The sequence below is a fragment of the Lactuca saligna genome, chromosome 7, assembly GCF_052625555.1.
Source record: "Lactuca saligna cultivar CGN05327 chromosome 7, ASM5262555v1, whole genome shotgun sequence".
NCBI classification, from domain to species: Eukaryota; Viridiplantae; Streptophyta; class Magnoliopsida; order Asterales; family Asteraceae; genus Lactuca; species Lactuca saligna.
In genome coordinates this window covers 174,522,466-174,547,105 of record NC_136423.1, presented here as the reverse complement: position 1 = coordinate 174,547,105, position 24,640 = coordinate 174,522,466, and the positions used below count along the sequence as shown (strand labels likewise).

Sequence of the window (24,640 nt, the reverse complement as noted above, 5' to 3'; positions counted from 1 at the left end):
ATCTCTAAATTGACTAGCCTGAATCTGCGGGTGTTACTTGCAAGCGCTAAAATTTTATGGCATCTTTACTATTCACGTTGGCACGGATGACTGCACATTGTTTTGGAAAGACCTGTGGCTTGGCTCATTGAAGTTCCAAGATTGGTTTCCCAATCTTTATGCTTTGGAATCAAGAAAACCATGCACTATTTCGTATCGATGCTCATCTAATTGAACCTCTTGGTCTTGGTTGTCCACGCCTGTTAGTCTTGACTCGATTTCTGAATACTTTGATATTTCCTCTCTAATACATTCCTTCAACTTCTCTGGTGTTCTCCCATAAATTTAGCTACCACATTTTACTCGATGACAGGTTCTCTATTGATTTAATGTGTATATTGGGCCTTCAATTACCTGAGTTAAAATGCAACATTAGAGGTCTTGATCTACAACGCGAGGTATAACAATTCCCTCCCCATTATGCTCTCTTTGCAACATTGCTTCTAAAACTATCGATCACCTATTAGTTGGGTGCAAGTTCACTTCCACGAGTTGGCAATGGGTGCTGAAATGGTGTGGTATTGATGATCAATAATTTTCTTTAGTGGTGTATTCTATTTTATTTTGTAGCTAGATGGGGAAATGTCCCAAGAAAAGGTCAAACCTCATCACCATTGTTTACAATTTTATTTGGAGCATTTGGAAGGCCCGCAACAGCAAGGTGTTTAATAAAGTTTCCCTTTCTCCTACTATAGTAGCTGGTAGTATCATTTCATTGTCTTTTTCTTTGTGTAAACATTGGGGTACGTAACTTAAGAGATTTTAAATTGTGTGATTGGAGTATATCTTCCCTTTCTATGTAGTTATTCCTTGCTCCGCCCTCCTTTTAGTTACTTGCTAATTCGTGGTGCTTTTTAATATATTTTGCCGTTTAAATTTTTTTACTCTATGGTTAGTATTTACTATTTAGAATAAAGCCTATATGATTAATGTTTGATAAGTCTATCATGATTAATGTTTTTATGGTCGACGTCAACGGTCAACAAACAGCTACGAAGCCATAAGCATAAACGTACGAGATAAGATTTATGAAATGAAAAAAAAGATATTGAATGGACCTCAAAGCATAATCGTATTATTTTAGTTTCTGATATGATGTAAATACGAATCATTATCGCGAATAAAACAAGATCAAATGGAAGGAGCACTATTATTTCTTCCTCTTTATTTACTTTTCTTTCATAAAATCTACGCTGCTGAACTCGATATCATTTCAGATTCACGATTCTTGACAGATGGCGACACGTTGGTCTCCGCCACCGGAGTTTTCGAACTGGGATTTTTTAGCCCAGGTAGCTCTGACAACAGATACCTTGGTATTTGGTACAAGAAAATCTCTCTCAAAACGGTGGTTTGGGTCGCAAATAGAAACCACCCTCTCGCCTCTGCATCATCAAATATGTTAAAGATCTCTGAAACAGGAACTCTCGTCCTCTTCAACAATATCAACGGTATAGTTTGGTCATCCAACACAACTTCATCACAAAACCCAACTGCGAAGCTTCTCGACAATGGTAATCTTGTTGTCAATGAAAAAAACAGTGAAAACGTTATTTGGCAGAGTTTTGATCATCCAACTGATACTTATATACCCGGCATGAAGTATGGGAGAGATTTATTGACTGGTAAGGAATGGTCTCTATCGTCATGGAAGAGTACCCAAGATCCATCTCGAGGTGAATTTTCATGGAGCCTTGACACAAGCATCTATCCTCAGAACCTACTAAAACAAGGTGACGTGGTCAAGTTCCGTTGGCCACTGTCAAGTATACGGTTTGATAGGGATTCTTTATTAAACCGGAATATAAGTTTTACACAGAATAATGAAACAATCATGGCTTTTAGTTATAATCTTGATAATAGTTCTGCAGTACGGAGGTTTATCTTGAATCCATTGGGGGAGGTAGAACGTTGGGTGTGGGTAGAAGATGATAAAAAATGGCAGCTACTCATGGTATTACCAAAAGATATATGTGATACATACAACATGTGTAATGGTTATGGAAGCTGCAGTGTTGCGACCTTTCAGACATGTGCTTGTTTGGATGAGACAAGATTTATGCCGAGAAACCAAAAGAGCTGGGAGATAGCGATTTGGTCGGGTGGTTGTGTGAGGAGAACGCCATTGGATTGCAAAAATGGAACAGATGGGTTTATCAAGTATTCTAATCTGAAATTGCCAGATGCACAAGTTTCGTGGTTTAACAGGAGCATGAGCAGAAAGGAATGTGAAGCAGAATGCTTAAAGAATTGTACTTGTATGGCTTATGCAAATACGGATATAAGATTTGAAGGAAGTGGCTGTTTGCTTTGGTTTAATGAACTTTTGGACATCAGAGAGATACCTGAAAGCAATGGTGGCCAGGATATCTTTGTAAGAATTGCTTCCTCTGATTTAGGTAACTAACTATTGCATCATCATCATCATCATCATCATCATCATCAAACCTTATATCCTGTATGAAACAGGTAAAAAGTTTGACATATAAGAGAATGCATAATGAATAGTTAAATGAAATGATTGAATTGAATCTTGAATTAGATGTTAACATTTAATGGATTAAACTCAACCATTATAAGATGGTAAATAGATATGGAGTTCAATAGGAAAATACGAAACTTTAATTTTTAATATAAAAATGATTAACCAATAAAAGATTTTTTTTAAATCCGTTCCAATAAACTTTTGTATATTCTTTTAGGAAAAAATGGCAAAGTTGTATGAAAAAGTGAAATGAAGATGTGTTAACCAATTAAATTTTATAGAGTTCAAATGCATTGTAGATGATTTAAAGTCCAATTGATGATTTAAATTAACATCTTTTCTATGCTATATCATACAGTTGTCGACAAGAAGGGTGGAGCAAACATTAAAATCATCTTAATTGTACTCTTTTTGGGGTGTCTTCTCCTAGGCTTCAGCGCTACATGGTTCTGGTTTGCAAGGACAAAAAGGAATGGTAGTGAACAAATGGAAGAAGGTAAGAAAATTACGCAATATAACCGTTAAATAGCTGGCAATCTAATAAAAAAGAACAGAAGTAGAGTAATATGTAACTTGAATAGATACAAATTTTGAGTAGATTCTCCAAGTTTGAAGTCTTTTTTCTATCTATTGCATAGGAAAACTGTTGATTAATGTCTCTGAATTCCAAGAAGAAGCCATGGAGCTACCACTGTTTAGCTTCTCTACAATAGCAAATGCCACTGCCAGATTTTCACCTGAGAACAAACTTGGAGAGGGTGGATTTGGATCAGTTTATAAGGTAATAATGGTACTCGATATTTTGCAATTATATTGTATTTCAATCATATAATGTGGGTTTTGCATTTTCGTAGTGTAAGCATGTCACTTATACATAGAGATACAAATGTAAATCACCTTTGCAACTTTTAATTTTTTCACATTACAAAAAGTTTAACTAATCTTTAGGGTCTGCTAGAAGATGGAGTGGAGATTGCAGTTAAGCGTCTCTCCAAGACTTCAAGTCAAGGACTTGATGAATTCAAAAATGAAGTCATTTGCATTTCAAAACTTCAGCACCGAAATCTTGTGAAACTCCTTGGTTGTTGCATACATGGAGATGAAAAGCTGTTGATCTATGAATACATGCCTAATGGAAGCTTAGACTCATTTCTTTTTGGTTAGAATAATACATGCATATTATATACTACATCATTTCCCACATTGGATTCATTTAAGGAACTAAATTAACCAACATTGTTGGACAGATAGAACACAAAGCTTGCTCCTTGATTGGACAAAACGGTTCAGCATTATCAAAGGAATTGCTCGAGGACTTCTTTATCTGCATCAAGATTCACGATTAAGAATCATCCACAGAGATCTTAAAGCCAGTAACATTCTACTAGATCTAGATATGAACCCCAAGATAGCAGACTTTGGCATGGCTAGAAGTTTTGGAGGAAATGAGACCCAAGTAAAAACAAAGAGAGTTGTTGGCACATAGTAAGTAATGGAACTTTGTATTCATTCAATTTGTATTGAATTCGTTACTTAGCCTCTCATAAGCATTATGGTCATTGATGCAGTGGTTACATGTCCCCAGAGTATGCACTGAATGGTCTTTTCTCAATAAAATCTGATGTATTTAGCTTTGGAGTTTTGGTGTTGGAGATTGTGAGTGGGAAGAGAAACTGGGGATTTATCCATCCTGAACATGATAATAATCTAATTGGACATGTAAGTTCAATAGAATGTAAGATTCGAACCTGAGTACACTCCATTTATGGAGTGTTTATACAATATGATCACCACTAGCCTATGATGCGTTTGCAAATAGTAATCTACTCTAGCCACTGCTGCTAACTATTAATTACTACATTATATTCAGGCATGGAGTCTATATAACGAAGGAAGGTCAATGGAACTGGTTGATGAAAGGTTAGCTGAATCTTGTCATCCATCTGAAGTTATAAGATCAATTAAACTGGGGTTGTTATGTGTTCAACAAAATGCTGCAGATAGGCCAAACATGTCATCACTAATTCTAATGTTGGGTGGTGAGGGTTCTTTATCGCAACCTAAACCACCAGCTTTTTTCTTGGGAAAGGAAGTATTTGTAGCCGCCTTTCCTTCAAGAACTTATCCAGATGGTTCGATTAATAACTTAACCATTACGGAGGTAGATGGTAGATAGAAAAATCACAAGTGGATCCTGGTAGTGGTTGCTTTTTTCTTTAAAAAACAGTCAATAAACTGATTGATACGAGAGCTGAACCGCATATGAACAAATGAGAAATGCTATATTTTTCCAACTACTAATTTGGATCCAGTAGTTCAAAAATCATGTATCCTATATGGTTGGAAAATTGTGAAAGTTCTGTTTTGGATCCGATTGTTCAAAAATCATGTATCTTATATGGTTGGAAAACTATGAAAGTCTATTTTTCACTACTAGAAAAAAGGCCTTTTACGACGCTCATTGCGCGTCGTAAAAGGCTCAGACGACGCGCAAATGCGCGTTAAGGAAGGCCATGTCATAAAGATAGACGACGCGCATTTACGACGTGCATTTACGACGCGCATTTACGACGCTCCCTTATGATACGCAATGCGCGTCAAGGAAGGCCATGTCATAAGTATAGATGACGTGCAGATGCGCGTCGTCTAGAGACGACGCGCCCTTATGATACGCATTGCGTGTCAAGGAAGGCCATGTCATAAAGGAAGATGACGCTCAAATGCGCGTCGTCTGTAGACGACGCGCGCTTATGATACGCATTGCGTGTCAAGGAAGGCCATGTCATAAAGGAAGACGACGCTCAAATGCGCGTCGTCTACAGACAACGCGCGCTTATGATACGCAATGCGTGTCAAGGAAGGCCATGTCATAAAGAAAGACGACGCTCATTCGCATGTCCTAACCTTACGTCTCTCGTTTTTACTACGCGCCTTTACGACGTGCATTTAAAACACACATTTACAACGTGAATACACATAATAGATGACAAATATACCAAAACATTCATTTTCATCTAATTGTCAAACAACTTTACATATATGTTGAATTACCTAAGTTGTAACTACATGTTACCTTAAGTAACATTACTAAAAGTTAGCAAAAAATTGTACATGTGTCTCAAAAGACTACCTAGCATTACACATGTCAAAAGACCATACCTAGCATTAGTGGTTAACCATAACATTGTTTTGCGGATACATTGTCAAAAGATCATACATATCATCGATAAATGAAGCCTGTAACAAACGTTGACCATTCTTCACGTATCTCATCGATATCAGCAGTTGTGTACTCAACTTTGCCATCCCCGATCTGTGAAAACATTTGCATATTGTTTTTATTAATAAAAAATAGCATATTAACATATTCTGTAATAGTAAGTTGATATATTTAACAACTAAGCATAAAATGTAAATTATTCTTTCTTAATAGAGCATTGTACTTTCAAATGAATGAAAGCACATATTCTGTAACAGTAAGGATGCCATGAATTATAGTAATGAAAGTAGAATGCTATATCCTTACATTGTCTTTGACCAACTCTTCAATTCCTTCTTCCACTATCTCCTTCATGAACCTTAGCATGTAGTAGCCACATTCGGTAGATCCGGGCTGAACTGGATACTACACAATTACATATAAAATGATCATTTCAATTGATCCAAAAAATAAAGTTAAAACTACAATTTCAATAACGAATTAAGTGCTGACCGTAACATTAACCCAATTTAGTTTAACCCTTTTGTTGGATCCACTTTGTGTAGTTGATGTGTATAAATTCAACTAGTTTTATCCCTACTTTTTATTAATAATTTAAGCACACAAAGGCAGTGAACCTGTCTTTGAGTGGTATAGATTGATAAGTAAGGTATCGAACTCAGGGAACAAAAATTAAACTAATAGCTAATTTTAACTAAAACAAATAATAAAAGTAAATGGTTTTTCTCTAGTTTTGCAAGACTAGAAACTTAAACAACTAAATTAACTAATTAACTAAAGCAACAACTATTCACCAAATTTGATAAAGATGTTTCTATTTAGGTTCAACTAATTCACTCCTATGGTTATTTAAGTTAAGGTAGATTAATTGCTATTGGTTACCAATGATAATAGTTAGGTTCATGTTCATTACTCCTAACCCTTAGACAATTAACTAATTTAAGCGTTGATCAAGTGTTTAAACTAATTAATTCCCTAGATTAATTATTTGGATTAAATAAGATTTGTAATGGTCAATTAAGTTATTAATTCAATTAACCTCTTGTTGATGGTTTCTCAAACAAGCTCACACATTAATCTTCCTATTTTCTTATTAATCTTAGTTTCATACTCATTACTTCCAAGCATACATTTTAGCATTCACATAGACATATGAGGTTAACAATTAAGTGATGTTCATGCAACCTAATTGCCTTCCAATTAACAGAAAATAGTAGTGATTAATACATAAGGTTCTTTAACAAACTTAATTTAATAAATCACCAATAGACAATTAAACAAAATTCAATAATTAAACCATAGGAGTTCTTTGGTATTCCCCAAACAGAAACAAAAACGAGTTTAGCTCATAGTTGTAGTAGAAACAAGCATAAAAACAAAGTTTATGAAAGCAAACATGTTTAATTCCTAAGTCTAAGTGGTAGAATTAACCTAATTGCTTGAATTCTTCCAACTCTTGAAGCTTAGGGTTCCTTAGCGCCTTCTGAACCTTTTAGTCGCAGCTAATCCTTCAAAATTCGCCAGGGGTTCTGTCCCATGAGATAAGGATTCGTCTTTTAAAGATATCCCAAAACAGAGGGTACTCGGCGAGTAGCAGAATCAACTCGCCGAGTAGGTCAATACTTATCCGTCTTTAGATTAGCAGTCGTATTTATCTTCTGGCATATCATCGTGTACTCGCCGAGTATGGTCGATCTACTCGCCGAGTAGGTCAGTCTTTTCACTCTTTAATCTTCACTTGCTTTCCCTTTTCTCCTCTTTGCCTCCAAGCATATCTTCTGGACTGAAAACACAATTCAAAGCATTTTAAGTACCTTTTATCCATATTATTTTCATAATTAACCAAAAATAACTAAGAATATATGTTAAATAATTAACTAATTATGCACATATCAAAATACCCCACACTTGACTTTTGGTTGCCCCCAAGCAAAACTATATTTTAAACACATTAAAATCACATTAATAACTCCAATCCTTCCCAGCCATTATGCCAAGACCGCAACGCATGCATTTGTGTCTAAAATCCTAAAAACCCCCCATACTTCAAATACTCACAATCCTCATAAACATTCACCCACTCACCCCGAACTATGCTCATTTTATGCAACCCTCCGAATCCATCCTCAGAAAACCTCTTTACCCTCAAGGTATTTTTAATTGAGCAACCCAAGCATACATAATCTAGAAAATTACAATTTATGATACCACTATGGAGCTCTTTGGAATTCTTCATTTCTTGATAATTTGATCTTGGATATCTTTGAATTCACCACCTTTGTTGTTTGATTTTTTGTATCTTCAACTTTTTGGATTTCTATAGAATTTTGATCTTCAAATCTTTACTTCATTTGCTCCAAAATTCTTACAATTTTTCTTGTAATTCTCTCTCTTTGTTTTTTACATGTATACCTCACTTTTTTTTTTTCAAATCCCTACATGCTTAAGCAGGGGCGCTCAATCTCAACCTTTATTGGCTAATGATAAAAATTTTCCTGGATACATTTCAGGTTTAGGCTGCTAAACATATTGCATCCCTCAGGCTGAGCAAGGTCGTGTTTTTGTCTCATGATTTCACTGAAATAAGGAAGCCACAAATGCACTAGAACGTATATAGGCTCAACTAAACATTTGGGTTCTCATGCAATTATTAACACAATCTTAATATGGAATCCTAATTTTTTACCAAAATTTTCTACTTTAAGACCTAATCATTTTGAATATTCAACAAATTTAAAAATTAGCCTAAATTAAGATTCTAAGTGTTCTAAGATGTGACTAACCCCCTACCCCACACTTACTTTATGCAATGCCCTCATTGCATATTATAACAACTTAAAAAAAATGCAAATAGAGAGAAAGTTGGAACAAACTCTCCTGGGGTAGCAGTCGCTAGGTTGACACTCTCTTCTTCAACTCCTTCTTCTAGTGACTTTAACCATGGGAACAGCTCATCCATGGCATGGGTGCCATATGTCTCGTGTGGTTGATAGCTCGAAAACTCCAAGGAAAAAGGATTGTTGCACAAGCCTCAGTAGTAATGCATAAAGAATGTATGAATGGCGCATATCACAGTAGCCAGAACAAATCAATACTCCTCCTGCAGCAGGCTACTCGGCGAGTAGGATAGTAAACTCGGCGAGTAGTAGGTATCGGACAAAGCAGATCGTGCAGAAACAGATGTACTCGCCGAGTAGTATTAGTGCACTCGGCGAGTAGAGCGTATAATTCCAGAATTTTTTTAATCGCTGACTCTCTTTACTCTAGTGTTGACATGCAAATATAAATGCACTCTCCAGTAAACTTCCTAAACAGCAACACTTTAATAAACTCTCGATTCGTACGGACTTGATCCTAGGAACAAAACTCCATAAGCACTCCTAAAGGTTCTCATTCCTCTCTTGACCATTCCTAAATAGCATGCATCCTAGCTTCAATTCCTGAAAAGAAAACTAAAAGTAACACTAAAATTCAAACCACATAACCAAGTTCACATGTCCACAATTGTCTTTAAAACAAACATCATAATCAAACAAAAACAAAAGCAAATAAAATCTTCATTCTTCCTCGTCCATCCCGGCTCCTCCAGCTCCACTACCTCCTTCTCCACCCCTTCTTTGCATCCTTTCGTCCCAATCCATGATGTAAGGATAGCCGGGTCCCGGTCGCGGGGCAATATGCATTTGTTGGAAAAGATAGTCGAAGGATTGATTGGTGTAATTGACTCCTCGCCCTATATCATCCAAGTATCGCCGATACTCCACTTGATTCCACCCCTCGTTATCCTCCACCGGAATTACCGGTGGGTCTTCTCGTACCCGCTCGTTCCTCGGCCTAACCCGCCTTCCCGGCTCCTCGGGGACCGTCGGCTCGTCCTCATTCGGGATCGTAAAAGAATCACCAAAATTTTCCACTATCCGAGCCCTCATATAGAGTGCCGTATTGAACGGAGGAGGGTGGATAACCGTTAGCATTTGAGCTTGCGGTAATTCCAAGATCCCAAATGATCGCACAAGCCGAGTAATGAACATACCCCCATTGATCTTCGAGTTGATTTTTTCCTTAACCGTTCCCTCCGCAAGAAATTTAGTGATGCAATATGGGAGGTTGCAGAAAACATCGGGGGTGATGATACTCCACATATAAAAGATATCAAGGGTGGGAACTTTATCCCCATCCTTTCGCATGTTGATTGTGCTCGCAACGAACCGGTGAATAAGTCGATGGATTGGAGAAAGGATATGACCTTCTTGAGCAGTGGAATGTATATAGACCCGGTTAGCAATTGTACTCCACCATGTTGATGCCACCACCCCCTCGGGAAGTTCTTTGTGAGTGTTTTCCAAGAAGGCTTCAAAATATTCTGTCATTGCTATTTCTTGATCGTAGATGCCCAACCGCCAAGAGAACTCAACCATGCTGCATTGTCGCAGCTCTCCCCCCAAAGAAAACGAAATCGTGTTTGGGTTGTAAAACTCACTACCACCTCGGAATGAAATGGTAGCAAAGAATTCCCAACATAACTCCGCGTAGACGGGCTCTTGGATTTTAAACAATTGCAACCAACCATCACAAGTGATGTTGGCATAACCCAAATTACAGTCTTTCACCAAATATGGTGTAAGTTCCTCTTCCAAGCCAACATTGCCCATCCATCCCCAATCCACTACAGTGGGCAAGTGAATTTCCTTCTGTTGCAGAACTTCCAACCTGTTTAAGGCTCGGGTTTTGGAGGATTTGGAGGTGATGTGTTGAAAGGATAACCATGGCATATCACCATGGCCTCCCCCACGTGATGACTATCCTCTCCTTGCCATGCTATCTGCATAAACATTCCAAAAAAAAAAAACACAGCAACAAACAACACCCCATCATTAAAACAGAAAAATTTTTCATCTTTGTGGGACCTACTCGCTGAGTACGCGAGCATACTCGCCGAGTAATATGAACACTCGGACAGATCGAAACCGGATCTGTGTAATCTGTGTAATAGTCCAATTTGTTCATAGGGGTTTGTTGTAATTGTGTATCTAACCATATATCTTGAAGAAATTTTACCAAATAACTTCTAATTCATGAGTAAATCAAAGCCCTAAAAATTGGGGAAAACTCCCCAAATCCGAAAATATACCAAATATGGGGAGATATCTGATAAAGATTGGACCTTTCATCAAATTAAAGAGTAAAGATGTTACCTTGGTGGTTGAATTAAGAGAAAGAGAAAGAAAATTGAGTAGATCTTGAAGAACTCTTGAGAGGCGGCTGAAAGAAGATGCTCGGCGAGTGTGGGGGTGAAATGTTGAATAAAAGTAATTTTTACAGATTTTAATTTACTGGGTTTGAACCGTCTACTCGCCGAGTATAATGGATCTACTCGCCGAGTAGACACGCGTGTCATGCATTTTTGGCTGTATAAGAACATTTACTCGCCGAGTATAGCCGATATACTCGCCGAGTAGATGTCTCAGGTTGAAATTTTTTTTTAAATTTTGCCAATTTTTACTATATTAATTCCTTTGTTTAGCCTTTCCACCCCACACTTTCAGTAGAGCTTGTCCTCAAGCACTTAGAGAAGTAGAATGAATGAAGAATAATGAAAAAATACGAAAAATAAAGAAGGGAAAGAAAATGCAAACGTGAAACTCGGGTTGCCTCCCGAGAAGTGCTTCTTTTGATGGAGTCATTAGCTGGACTCCGCCCCTTCTACGTGTTTGCGATTCCGCACAGCAGGAGCTCCTCCATTCCTTCATTGCGGGGGACTCCTTCTTCATATTTCTTTACTCGATGGCCATTGACTTTAAATGGCGTGCCATCTCTTGAGATCAATTCTATAGCCCCGTGAGGAAACACCGTCTTGACCACAAATAGACCATCCCACCTTGATTTGAGTTTGCCCGAGAAAAGTTTTAATCGGGAATTGAAGAGTAGTACTTTTTGGCCTTCATGGATGTCTTTGCTTTTGATTCTTTGGTCATGCCATCTCTTGGTCTTTTCTTTATAGAGCCACGAACTCGAATAGGCCTCATTTCGGAGTTCTTCAAGGGCATTCATTTGCATTAGACGGTTGGTCTTCAATTCTTCCATGTCAAAGTTGCACCTCTTTAGCGCCCAATATGCCTTGTGCTCGATTTCAACCGGTAAATGGCATTGCTTTCCATAAACTAACCTATATGGTGTAGTACCAATAGGTGTTTTGAAAGCGGTACGAAATGCCCATAGCGCGTCATCCAATTTATCCGACCATTCCTTGTGGTTGCTTCCCACCGACTTCTCTAAGATACGCTTCAAAGCTCGATTGGTCACTTCCGTTTGCCCACTCGTTTGTGGGTGGTATGATGTGGAGAACTTATGGGTCACCCCATATTTCTTGAGCACCTTGTCCAATTGATCATTGGCAAAGTGTGTGCCACGGTCACTAATTAGGGCCTTTGGAACACCAAACCGGGAGAATAGTTTTTTCAAGAACCGTACCACTACCCGTCCGTCATTTGTAGGTAAAGCCTGCGCCTGCGCCCATTTTGAAACATAATCTACCGCCACTAGGATGTACTTGTTTCCTTTGGATGTGGGAAATGGCCCCATGAAGTCTATGCCCCACACGTCGAACACCTCACACACTTGAATGCTATGTTGTGGCATTTCATTTCGGGATGAAATGTTTCCCACCCTTTGGCAAGCATCGCATTCTTTGACATATTGGGCTGCATCTTTGAAGATTGTAGGCCAATAGAACCCAATGTCAAAGATCTTCTTCGCGGTATAGTGTGCTCCATGATGTCCTCCCGTGGGCCCGCTATGGCAGTGCTCTAGTATATTTCGACTCTCCTTTCCGAACACACATCTTCTTATAATTCCATCTGCGCAGCTTCGGAAGAGGTATGGATCGTCCCAAAAATAATATTTGATCTCCGCAAAGAATTTCTTCTTTTGCTGACTACTATAATCCTTCGGGACGTAGTTGGTAGCTAAATAGTTAGCTATGTCCGCGAACCATGGCTCCTCTCCCACGGACACCATAATGTATTCATCCGGAAAGTCGTCTCCATCCTTATCTTCTTGCAATGCCGGGTTCTCGAGCCTAGATAAATGATCGGCCGCTACGTTCTCCATTCCTTTCTTATCTCGTATCTTGATATCAAATTCTTGAAGAAGCAGCACCCATCGTATTAGTCTTGGCTTGGCATCCTGTTTGGAAAACAAATACTTGATAGCCGAGTGGTCAGTAAAAACAGTGGTTTTAGATAAAACCAAATAAGGGCGAAACTTGTCAAAAGTGTAAACTACGGCTAACAGTTCTTTTTCAGTAGTAGTATAATTCTCTTGGGCGGGATTTAAGGTCTTGCTTGCATAATAGATGAGTTGAAAGTGCTTATCAACCCTTTGTCCAAGGACCGCTCCTAGTGCATAGTCACTAGCATCACACATGATCTCGAAGGGTAAGTTCCAATTTGGTGCTATAATGATCGGGGCATTAGTTAATTTTTCTTTTAGAAAGTCAAATGCCTCTAAACACTCTTTAGTGAAATTAAAGGGTGCTTCTTTTAGTAATAATTGTGTTAGAGGTTTCGTAATTTTGGAAAAATCTTTAATAAAACGCCGGTAAAAACCTGCGTGTCCCAAAAAACTTCTAATGCCCTTCACATTAGTTGGTGGGGGTAGTTTAGCGATGGTGTCTATCTTTGCCCGATCCACCTCAATTCCCTTTTTAGAGACTTTATGTCCCAATACTATACCCTCCTTGACCATGAAGTGACACTTTTCCCAATTTAGGACCAAGTCGGTTTTCTCACATCTAGCAAGCATCGAGTCAAGATTTGTGAGGCAGTCATTGAAAGAAGATTCGAATACAGAAAAGTCATCCATAAAGACCTCCATGAATTTTTCCACCATATCATGGAATATGGCGGTCATGCACCTTTGAAATGTCGCAGGTGCATTGCATAGTCCAAATGGCATGCGTCTATAGGCGAAGGTCCCACTGGGGCATGTAAAGGTGGTCTTTTCTTGGTCCATTGGGTCTATGGGTATTTGGAAATACCCGGAAAACCCATCTAAGAAGCAATAGTAGCTATGGCCCGATAGTCTCTCTAACATTTGATCTATGAAAGGAAGGGGAAAATGGTCTTTGCGAGTGGCATCGTTTAGCTTGCGATAATCGATGCACACTCGCCAACCGGTTACCGTTTGCGTTGGAATTAACTCATTCTTCTCGTTGGTAATGACCGTCATTCCTCCTTTCTTGGGCACCACTTGGACCGGACTCACCCATGGGCTATCGGAGATGGAGTAGATGATTCCTGCATCCAAAAGCTTGACCACCTCCTTCTTGACGACTTCTTGCATGTTCGGGTTTAATCTTCTTTGATGTTGCACCACTGGCCTTGCTCCTTCTTCTAAGTTGATTTTGTGAGAGCAGTAGGATGGACTTATTCCATTTATGTCGGAGATGCTCCATGCGATGGCTCTTTTCCTTTTCTTCAACACCCGTATAAGCTCCTCCTTTTCCGTCTTGGATAGATCCGAGGCTATAATCACCGGCTTCTGATTTCCTTCTTCCAGAAAGGCGTATTCCAGATGGTCAGGCAGTGTTTTGAGCTCCAATTTATTGTGCATAGTGGCGGACTCGCCGAGTGCAGGTATTGTACTCGGCGAGTTGGTGGCGGCATTCGCGACTGCTGGCTTTTCTTCAGATGTACTCGGCGAGTAGATCGGGTCTACTCGGCGAGTAGGGCTTTCATCTTGGTTCTTTAGTTCTTCATACTCTGCTTCTTCCAACAGTCTTTCAATCTCTAATAAGTCTTTTTTCTGGATCAAATACTTCTTCCAAAGCTGCAAACTTGCTGGAATCTTCAGGTATGTCTTCTTCCAATAACTCGTCAAGCATGTCGATTGAGAACGCCGTGTCGTCACTACTCCTTGAGTACTTCATGGCTTGGTCTACCCTGAATGTCACTGAGTCGTCCCCAACTCGCAATGTGAGCTTAGAATCTCTCATGTCTACGATGGCGCTAGCGGTGTTGAGGAAGGGTCTTCCAAGGATGATTGGTACTTGTGGATCCGCCTCCATGTCGAGAATGATGAAGTCCGCCGGGAAGACAAATTTGTCTACTTTCACTAGCAAATCTTCACATATGCCTCTTGGGAAAGTAACCATCTTGTTTGCCAAATGAATTGCCATCCGAATTGGCCTTGGCTCCTGGAGGTCCAGCTTTTTGAAGAACGAGTATGGCATAAGGTTCACACTTGGTCCAGAATCAGCTAAAGCATGTATTGCAGCCAAGTTGCCAAATTGGCAAGGCAAAGTTAAGCTCCCCGGATCACCCTTCTTCTTTGTTAATTTGTTTAGCATGGCGGCAGAGCAATTTTCATTCAATACTACTTTCTGCACTTCTTCCATCTTTCTTCTATTAGTGAGGAGTTCCTTAAGGAACTTTGCATACTTGGGCATTTTCATGACGGCTTCAATGAAAGGAATGTTTATTTGAAGAGTTTTAATATGATCAAGGAACTTCTGATATTCCTCTTCCTGCTTCTCCTTCTTGGCTCGGGCTGGGTACGGCATTGGAGGCTGGTATGGTTTCAAGGGTGGCTGATCATTAGTTTTTGCAGATGTACTCGCCGAGTCCATCGGTCCTACTCGGCGAGTAGGGCTCTCAGATTGTGAATGTTGGTTTTCGACTTGTACTTCCGTTCCTTCCTTATGTGAGTCCTTGTTCGCTTCAGTTCGAATAGGGGCCAGGGGAGTAATAATCTTCCCACTTCTTGTGGTAACAATATTCACTTGCGCGCCTCGTGGGTTGTTCTCGGTTTTGCTAGGAAGCTCACCCGGTGACCTTTGGTTTAGTTGTTGAGCGAGTTTCCCAAGCTGAGTTTCTATGTTGTGGATGGATGCTTGCTGGTTCCTGAGCATTGTTCTTGTTTCTTGGATAGCAGCATCGTGGTCACTGTGTCTTTTCTCGGAAGCAGCCACAAATTTAGTTAGCATCTCTTCCAAGCTTGGCTTCTTCTCTTGCACCGGCTCCTCCTTTTGGTAAAAGCCTCTCCCTTTTTATCTATACTTCTCCTCCTTGGCCTTCTTGTATTCTTCGTAAGGCAGCCACTCCTTCTTTTGTTTGCGCTAGTCTTCATCATACCGGTCACCGCTCAAATAGCACACTTGGGCCTTTTTGTTGCCGTGCTCATCCAAATCGCAATCTCTAGTGAGGTGAGGTCCATTGCAATTCTCGCAACCCACCCGTATGGCATGGATAGTTTGATCCATTTTGTCCATTCTCCTATCCATGGTTTTTAACATGGCCATGAGCGCGGATAAATCTTCAGTAGCAGCGTATGCGGCTCCCCTCGTGACATCATTCCTAGGGTTGTGGTATTCTCTAGAGTGTTTAGAGAATTCTTCAATTAATTCTTTGATCACCAGGGGTGGCTTCTTTGTAAGTGGGCCTTGTGAGTCTAGTAGCTGCCGGGTCGTGACATTGACTCCATCATAAAAGATGGAAACTTCTTGTTGGCTATTTAGATCATGGTGTGGGCAATTTCATAGCAGACTTTTGTACCTCTCCCATGCTTCATATAACAACTCTCCAGCTTGTTGTTCAAAGTTTGCAATGGCCTTCTTGAGCTTGGCTATCTTGGATGGTGGGCAAAAGTGGTCAATAAATTCTTCCTTCATTCTGGCCCAAGTAGTGACTGACCCGGGAGGAAGTGATTTGAGCCAGTCTTTAGCAGCACCCTTGAAGGTTACCGGAAGCATCCGAAGTAGTTGAGTTTCGCGGGTGACATTTGGAATGTTGAAGTAATCAGCAACATCATTTACTTCATCCAAATGTTTGTAGGCATCTTCATGATCTTTCCCGTAGAAAGGTATTTCCTTGAGTGAAGCTAGGATATGGCCTTTTAGCTCGAAGGTGGCAGTTGCGGGAATTGCGGGTTGCACAAGTCCCGGGCCATGGTCGTCGCGCATCCTCTTCTTCCATTCTCCCATGGGAATTTCATCAATGTTAGCCATAGTGAATGCTAACTCTTCCTCCGATTCGGTGTCTTGTTCGTAAGTTGCCTCGTCTTCTTCCTCGGTTTCGTATCTAATCTCTTCTTGAATTGGCTCCTCAATTATCAAGGAAGCGCTTGAAGCTCCTGACTTGCTGCTCTTCTTTTTCCCAAAAACAGTCTTCAAGTTGGACAATGGTGATTTCTTTGGTGTGCTTGAACTCTCCACGTCCTTCCCTTTATTTCTTTTCAATTCGGATTCGGGGTCTTCAAACGGGGGTACCAGTGGTGTGTTTGCTCCTCTGGTCATGAAAGTCCTGAAATTAATCAAATAAAAAGCGTAAAAGGAACAAAAGGATTGTAAACAAATAAAAGAAAAAAATTGTAACTAAACTGTTACTTGCCGAGTAGGTGCGAGTGCACTCGGCGAGTATCAGTGGTTTTTCAAAAAAAATTCGAAGTTTTTAACCTAACTAAAACAGATACTAAATCCTAATTACCAGTTACTAAATTGAAATAAATGAACTTTATGCAAGTAAACTCACACAAAGGATCGAAAAAATTAGGAATTAGCTTAATTATTTAGAACCGTTCCCCGGCAACGGCGCCAAAAACTTGATGTGTATAAATTCAACTAGTTTTATCCCTACTTTTTATTAATAATTTAAGCACACAAAGGCAGTGAACCTGTCTTTGAGTGGTATAGATTGATAAGTAAGGTATCGAACTCAGGGAACGGAAATTAAACTAATAGCTAATTTTAACTAAAACAAATAATAAAAGTAAATGGTTTTTCTCTAGTTTTGCAAGACTAGAAACTTAAACAACTAAATTAACTAATTAACTAAAGCAACAACTATTCACCAAATTTGATAAAGAGGTTTCTATTTAGGTTCAACCAATTCACTCCTATGGTTATTTAAGTTAAGGTAGATTAATTGCTATTGGTTACCAATGATAATAGTTAGGTTCATGTTCATTACTCCTAACCCTTAGACAATTAACTAATTTAAGCGTTGATCAAGTGTTTAAACTAATTAATTCCCTAGATTAATTATTTGGATTAAATAAGATTTGTAATGGTCAATTAAGTTATTAATTCAATTAACCTCTTGTTGATGGTTTCTCAAACAAGCTCACACATTAATCTTCCTATTTTCTTATTAATCTTAGTTTCATACTCATTACTTCCAAGCATACATTTTAGCATTCACATAGACATATGAGGTTAACAATTAAGTGATGTTCATGCAACCTAATTGCCTTCCAATTAACAGAAAATAGTAGTGATTAATACATAAGGTTCTTTAACAAACTTAATTTAATAAATCACCAATAGACAATTAAACAAAATTCAATAATTAAACCATAGGAGTTCTTTGGTATTCCCCAAACAGAAACAAAAACGAGTTTAGCTCATAGTTGTAGTAGAAACAAGCATAAAAAAAAAGTTTATGAACGCAAACATGTTTAATTCCTAAGTCTAAGTGGTAGAATTAACCTAATTGCTTGAATTCTTCAAACTCTTGAAGCTTAGGGTTCCTTAGCGCCTTCTGAACCTTTTAGTCGCAGCTAATCCTTCAAAATTCGCCAGGGGTTCTGTCCCATGAGATAAGGATTCGTCTTTTAAAGATATCCCAAAACAGAGGGTACTCGGCGAGTAGCAGAATCAACTCGCCGAGTAGGTCAATACTTACCCCTCTTTAGATTAGCAGTCGTATTTATCTTCTGGCATATCATCGTGTACTCGCCGAGTATGGTCGATCTACTCGCTGAGTAGGTCAGTCTTTTCACTCTTTAATCTTCACTTGCTCTCCCTTTTCTCCTCTTTGCCTCCAAGCATATCTTCTGGACTGAAAACACAATTCAAAGCATTTTAAGTACCTTTTATCCATATCAGTAGTGTACAGAACTATCGCCCTATAAAAAAACATTAACAAATATGTGTTTATTGTACTCACATCAAGTGTTTTGATAATTTATATTACTTACGAATCAACAATTTGCTTTAACTGCATATTGAAATTGGCAGAGCTCAAGGAATCAAGATAATAGCAAGTATCCGATTTCATGTCTAGTACACCCAATACCCAATGTCTTCTACAAAAACCACAAAAAAATGTCAAATAACATAATTGCAGTCATTTTAAAAATAAAATGTCAAATAACAATACCCGGGATTGTAGGGCATAAAGATGATGTCATTGCCCTTTCTTTTAGACAACTGATCTGCTAAACCTCTGCTTTCTTTTAGACAACCGATCTGCTAAATACATGCATTTGATATTTGGTTTCACCTATTTTTAAGAATGGGAATTAGTGAAAGTTGTGTTAGTTAGATAGAAAGTAACTGCCATAATTAGGTATTAACTGTCAGTTGACAGTTACATTCTAAAAATGTATAAATATTTATGTTTGATGTTAATTGTGATTAATACTGCATAAGAACTTCCTATAGGTATGGCTGTTCTTTGTTGTTTCTTTCTTTCTTTCTTTTTCTTCTGTCTTTGTTGGTTAATGAGTTGATGTTTCTACTTGTTTCCATTCCTGATTTAATGTGGCAGATTGAGGTTAGTAAAATTTTCATCACACGTCGATTAATTATCATTTTATTATTATTTAAAGATGATTGAATTCATTTGTATGAATCCTGTGAAAGGGTGAGTACCTAAGATCTATAAAAGATCTGTTAGAAAAGGTTGTTTTTATAATCTGTTTCTGTGAAAGGTAAACTCTCTGTTTCTCAAGGTTGTTTTTATTATCTGTAATAACTTTAGTTATAGATTAATTATTGTTTTTGTTATAATATGATTGAATTGATTTGTATGAATCCTGTTAAAGGGTGAACATGATGGATCTGTTAGAAAAGAAGAGGTGCAGGTGTTATATGTATTGCTTGTAGAGTAGCAAGAAGCTTTTTGGATGACATTCTTTTTAATCTCATTCTGTTGAGCTATATGTTATAAACGAATATTCACAAAAATGAATTTTTAATCAAAATAATATAATAGAATCTATATTAGAAAATGAAAAATAAAAAACTTATGTACCCTAGAAAATAGATAGATTAAAAATAAATACCTTTATGTACCCTAAAAAATAGATAGATTAAAAATAAATACCTTTTTTTACCTGAGTATGTGGAATATCAGTGTAATTTATAGCAGAAACTGTTGCTTTATCACCCTTTGAGCCTGCAGCAAGTAACAAAAAAATTGTAACTCATTGTAACTATATGCATATTGCAATGCACAATCACTCATAAATCCAATCAAAAAGACTTTTTAGTTGTTAAAATCGCCTAAGAGCTTTCTAAAACTCGAATGTTGTAAGTTTCTTGAAAAGACTTCATTAAAGTAACTAAAAATCACGTTTTCATAAAGCAAGCAATGCTGTCAACTCAGAAATCATGCCCATTTATGCTTTAGTGTGACCATGAAACACTCCACAGTCAAATTATGTCAAAGCCTAGAATCATCTCATTCATCAATCCTATTATAAGTATACAAAATGCAAAGCTAGAATAGTAATTTTTGCCATGTAAGCTAATTTTTTTGGCAGTGCCCATCATACCTACTTGCATGGGAAACCAAGGAGATCAACCTTCTAAATGACTAAAAGTAGGTTCTACTCCTAATTGCATTTGATCATAAGTGAAAATGTTTCTTGTAGGAATAAATTAATAAGTGGAGGAGATACTAACCGTGTAAGATGCACAGCACCAAGCCACATACTGGTGTAGTTACCACCCAGATCAATGCACTTTTAATCCACTTGCCAATAGTCCTACAAGCAAAAATAGTTAGAAGCATAAATACATACACTTTCAATGTTTAATATGCTCTAATGATGTGGGCCCCATTAGGACAAGACACAACATCATAAATTTATGTTGATTACCAACAAATGATGTGGTGTTTGTATTGAACAGGTTGAACTAATGCGTGGTTTAGAAGATAGAGATGATGAATACAAGACAATGTTAAATGAGAAGCTTCAAGTTACAGATGGCAGTGGTTTGATACAGGTGTACAGAAAAGAATCGACTTTATTTTTAACAAGATGAGATGAATGTTTTGTTTGTTTGTAGCCAGAAGATTTGTTGCAATAAAATCAGAATTTTCTTTAGACAGCAATTTTGTGTTTGTCTTTTTTTGCAAATTATGCACCTATTTGAAACAAAACAAAACAAAATGCTGAAGGTAGTCATCAGAAAAGGTAGGCATTAGGCAAAGGGTAATCGGGTCTTTGTTGCGTTGGGTGTTACATTTTCACTCCTGAAATTTTTTGTATGTGATGAAAATTGACAGGGATTATTTTTTTTTGCATAAAATACTTGAGGCCTGAAGTATTTTAACAAAAAAATATATGTAAGAAAGTACAAATACGTGAGTTATTATATGACCTTAACCTTTTAATAATTTGCCAAGTACATGCCACGTAGGTTGCATGTCAGCAAACACTTATCAAATAATTTTTTTTCCTAAGTGATGAAGAGTGGTGTTCCTAACTTTTGTGTTGTTCTTCTAGCACTAAATGATCTAGGGTATTATTGTCTTTTTCTATTTTATGATACAAAAGGTTTAAACTTTAATGATAATAATTAATATGTTAATTGATGTATTTATTTATATAGGTATAAAGCAAGGGGAATTCGGTTGGATTTTGGTGATCTTGCTTATATTTCATGTGAGAAAAGAAAGTTCTTTGAAACAATTGGAATGGAATTTGGAGTTCCAAGGTTTGGAAAGACTGGAATCACTGCTGGTAATGACCTCAATGAAGAAACTTTGGATGCTTTAAACAAACAGGCAAGCTTTTTATAGATTTTTAATTCTTAAGAGTATTGAATCATTTAGTATTTTGTAACTTTGAGTATCGGCTTTAGCTTGGGCAGTAAGTTTCTCTTGAGAGAACTTTTCTGATTAGGGCAGGAGGATAATCATTTGGATTTCCTTTCTGATTTCTTCTTATTTCCATTTAGTAACCAATAGCTTCCTAGATCTATATATCTCATATTTGAGTTTCATTTATCTGTTATTGGATTTTGGTTTCTATCAAAGAGGTTGTGTGATGATCAAAATGTAAAATGAATCAATGGCTGATTTCATAAATACATACACTTTCAATGTTTAATATGCTCTAACAAGTCTTTTGGTTCCAGAATAATATGCTTTTTGACTAATTAAGTGAAACAACTTAGAACTTTTTTCTATGATCTTGAGAAGATCAAGTGTCCTTGCAGAATTTCTCAACAGTTCAAAAATAAATCTCGACTCAGACATCTACATTTAGGGTTTAATGAATGCTTCAACCATGATTTCATAATCTCAATCCCTATTACAAATCGTCCATACATACCCCCAATCGAAATGAAAGATACCATACGATTTCATAATTTCATAAGTACAATAAGAAAACATAAAAAATTACGTTCTACCAGACTAGGGTTCGAAGAACCTGAAGAGAAACATCTCACAGGGGAGTTTGATTAAGAGTATTTTGAGGGATTTTTCGACTCTTTTCTTAGGCAATTGACATTATATATACACGGTTAGCCAATCCTTTCTTCACCTTGAGGACAAGGTGAAAGTTTGGGATAAAAAGCAGAGAAAATGTTCGCAAGATGAAAGAAGGGGATAAAAACATTACATATAACTTGAGAAGCTTGAGATTTTACCTTGTGTTCGACTTGAGAAGCTTCAGTAGGTGAGAAACCCTTGAATGTGTTCAACTTAGCATCAGATTCATGGCTACCAGGCGCTTCTTCCCCTTGTGTTGACTTTCTTCTGCTCTTTCTCTTCTGTTACAGCGTTCTCTGGCCAACCGAGAAGTTCACTTCGCCTAAATCGGTTCAACAGGAACACCTTAATCGGACCTAGGGCACGTAAATTTGAGCAGTCTCCAATGATGTCAGTTGAGCCCACGGTCGTCGGCGAGGCGAAATCAGCCACAGAAGTAACCTAACGATCGGAGGAGGAGACGTTGTCTGTAAGGGGAGGCGAGTCGAGGATAGAATCGTAGAGAGTGAAGTGACTGATGAATAGTGAGTGTTAGATATTTTATTAGTAACCTCGATTTTTGTGAAGAGATGCGCGCCTTTCACTAAAATTATAATGCGACATTTTGAGACGCCGCACATTTTACATTAAGTGCCCTCCGTGTTTTTAAGTTTTTTACATTAGACACTAACTCTAAGGGCACTCAATAAAACGCGACATATATACTTAAATTTTTTGAAGAGATGACATTTTTCTAATGTCACTCTCTCTTGCGTAACTCTCTTGCGTAACATAGATCAATGAGCGTCGTATTTTGCGCGTCGTAAAAGGCCTTTTTTCTAGTAGTGTTTCAACACAAAAAACCATGTGTTAATTAGAGTTTTCTAATAAAGATATTCTATGTATTGATTGAAATGTGTTAGTTTCAAATGCATTGATATAAATAAGTTAGTTTGAAAAGTATAGGCATAAATAGTTTGTTTTAAATGGGGCCCATTATTTTTTGACTTGGACTTAACATTTATATATTTTTATTTCTAATACTTAAACGTTATCCCTTCAAAAATAAATTTCTTATTAATATACATATGTAAAGCATAACATGCTTATGAATAGTAAATGTGGTTTCGGTCTTTCTTGGATCATTAGCTGGTTTTGAGATGATCGATGAGTCAACATAACATGCGTAATTATCATAGTAACTGTGGTTTCCGGTTTTTCTTGGATCATTGACTGGTTTTAAATGGGATAGGGATGTAAGTGACTCTATCTGGCTCCTTGATGAGACAAAAAGTTGAGTTGGACAAGGTGACTAAAGATATAAAATGGGTTCTCCATGTGGGTGTCGTTCGTATTATGGACAAGTTGATTGAACACCCTGAGTTTGCCAATGGCGTTCATTAGATCTACCATATTTGTTTCGTCGTTGGAGAAGAGTCTGTTTGCGCAGGTTTAAAAGCTCGGATTGATGTTGGAACTTACAATCCCAAGGCAAGTGATTCACGCTTTAGCCATATTTGCGACATGGAACAAGACATTGTCAATGTTGTGACATCGGATTGCACATCGATGCTTGGTCTTGGTCGCATTGATATTGCAGGCTTGAGGATGTGTACCTTTGATGCAGAGGAGGCGGTAATTAATAAAGATAAATATTATTACAAATTCAAAACAATCGTACATATTAATCAATGTTGCATAATTTTGATTAAATTTTCAAATATTAAAACTAGAACGATAATATACATATTTAGCCATTAAAACTAGAACGATAGTAATGCTTATACACATTTAATCGTTCGATATACGAGGTGATCCATTCAATTGGACATGGATGTTTGCAATGAATCCACCATGGCATTATAGGATGCACTGGATACTCTCCTTTTAACTCTACCATGAGATATTGATTACCATAGAGGAGGTGTAACACCCATAAAAATCAAGCCAATTTAAAACTTTTTAAATCATTCAAAAATCGATAATTATTACAAATATATTTTCCTCGTACGGTCCTGGGAAGCTTGGTGATGAAATCCATCGTGATGTCTTCCCATTTCCACAGCGGAATATCCAACGGCTGCATCTTGCCGTGTGGTCTCTGATGCTCGGCCTTGACCTTCCTGCAGGTCAAACACCGCTCCACGAACCCTGCCACATCCTGCTTCATACAGGGCCACCAATAGTCCAGACGAAGATCCATATACATCTTCATTGCTCCGGGATGAATGGAGAACCGGGATTTGTGCGCCTCCTCCATCAGGACATAGCGCGCACTCCATGATAAGGGACCCACACCCTACGATGAAGAGTCAACAACCGTCGGCTATCATATTTGAAGGAGGAAACCTGCCCCACAATCCGCTCACTCTTCCGATGTTCGTCCTTCATAGCTTCCTGCTGAGCCTCCCG

General features: G+C 37.9%; 1 protein-coding gene and 1 non-coding gene across 3 annotated transcripts; both read left to right on the top strand.

Annotated features, from left to right (window-relative positions):
• The first annotated feature begins 1,106 nt into the window (after positions 1-1,106).
• Positions 1,107-4,909, top strand: LOC145004531 (G-type lectin S-receptor-like serine/threonine-protein kinase At4g27290). Of its 2 annotated transcripts, none has more exons than XM_078963464.1 (7): positions 1,107-2,438; positions 2,883-3,020; positions 3,163-3,305; positions 3,473-3,683; positions 3,772-4,009; positions 4,093-4,259; positions 4,395-4,562. In XM_078963464.1, exons 1-7 carry the CDS (start codon positions 1,175-1,177, stop codon positions 4,409-4,411), a joined length of 2,178 nt encoding a protein of 725 aa, XP_078819590.1. In that variant the 5' UTR covers positions 1,107-1,174; the 3' UTR covers positions 4,412-4,562. The 2 variants fall into 2 exon arrangements, with proteins under 2 accessions (XP_078819590.1, XP_078819589.1); XM_078963463.1 differs by having other exon boundaries at positions 1,110-2,438; positions 4,093-4,243; positions 4,395-4,909.
• An 11,349-nt stretch (positions 4,910-16,258) lies between these two features.
• Positions 16,259-16,365, top strand: LOC145007721 (small nucleolar RNA R71). Its single transcript, XR_013663091.1, has one exon. It is a non-coding gene; the product is annotated as a small nucleolar RNA R71 (small nucleolar RNA).
• Positions 16,366-24,640: the final 8,275 nt, after the last annotated feature.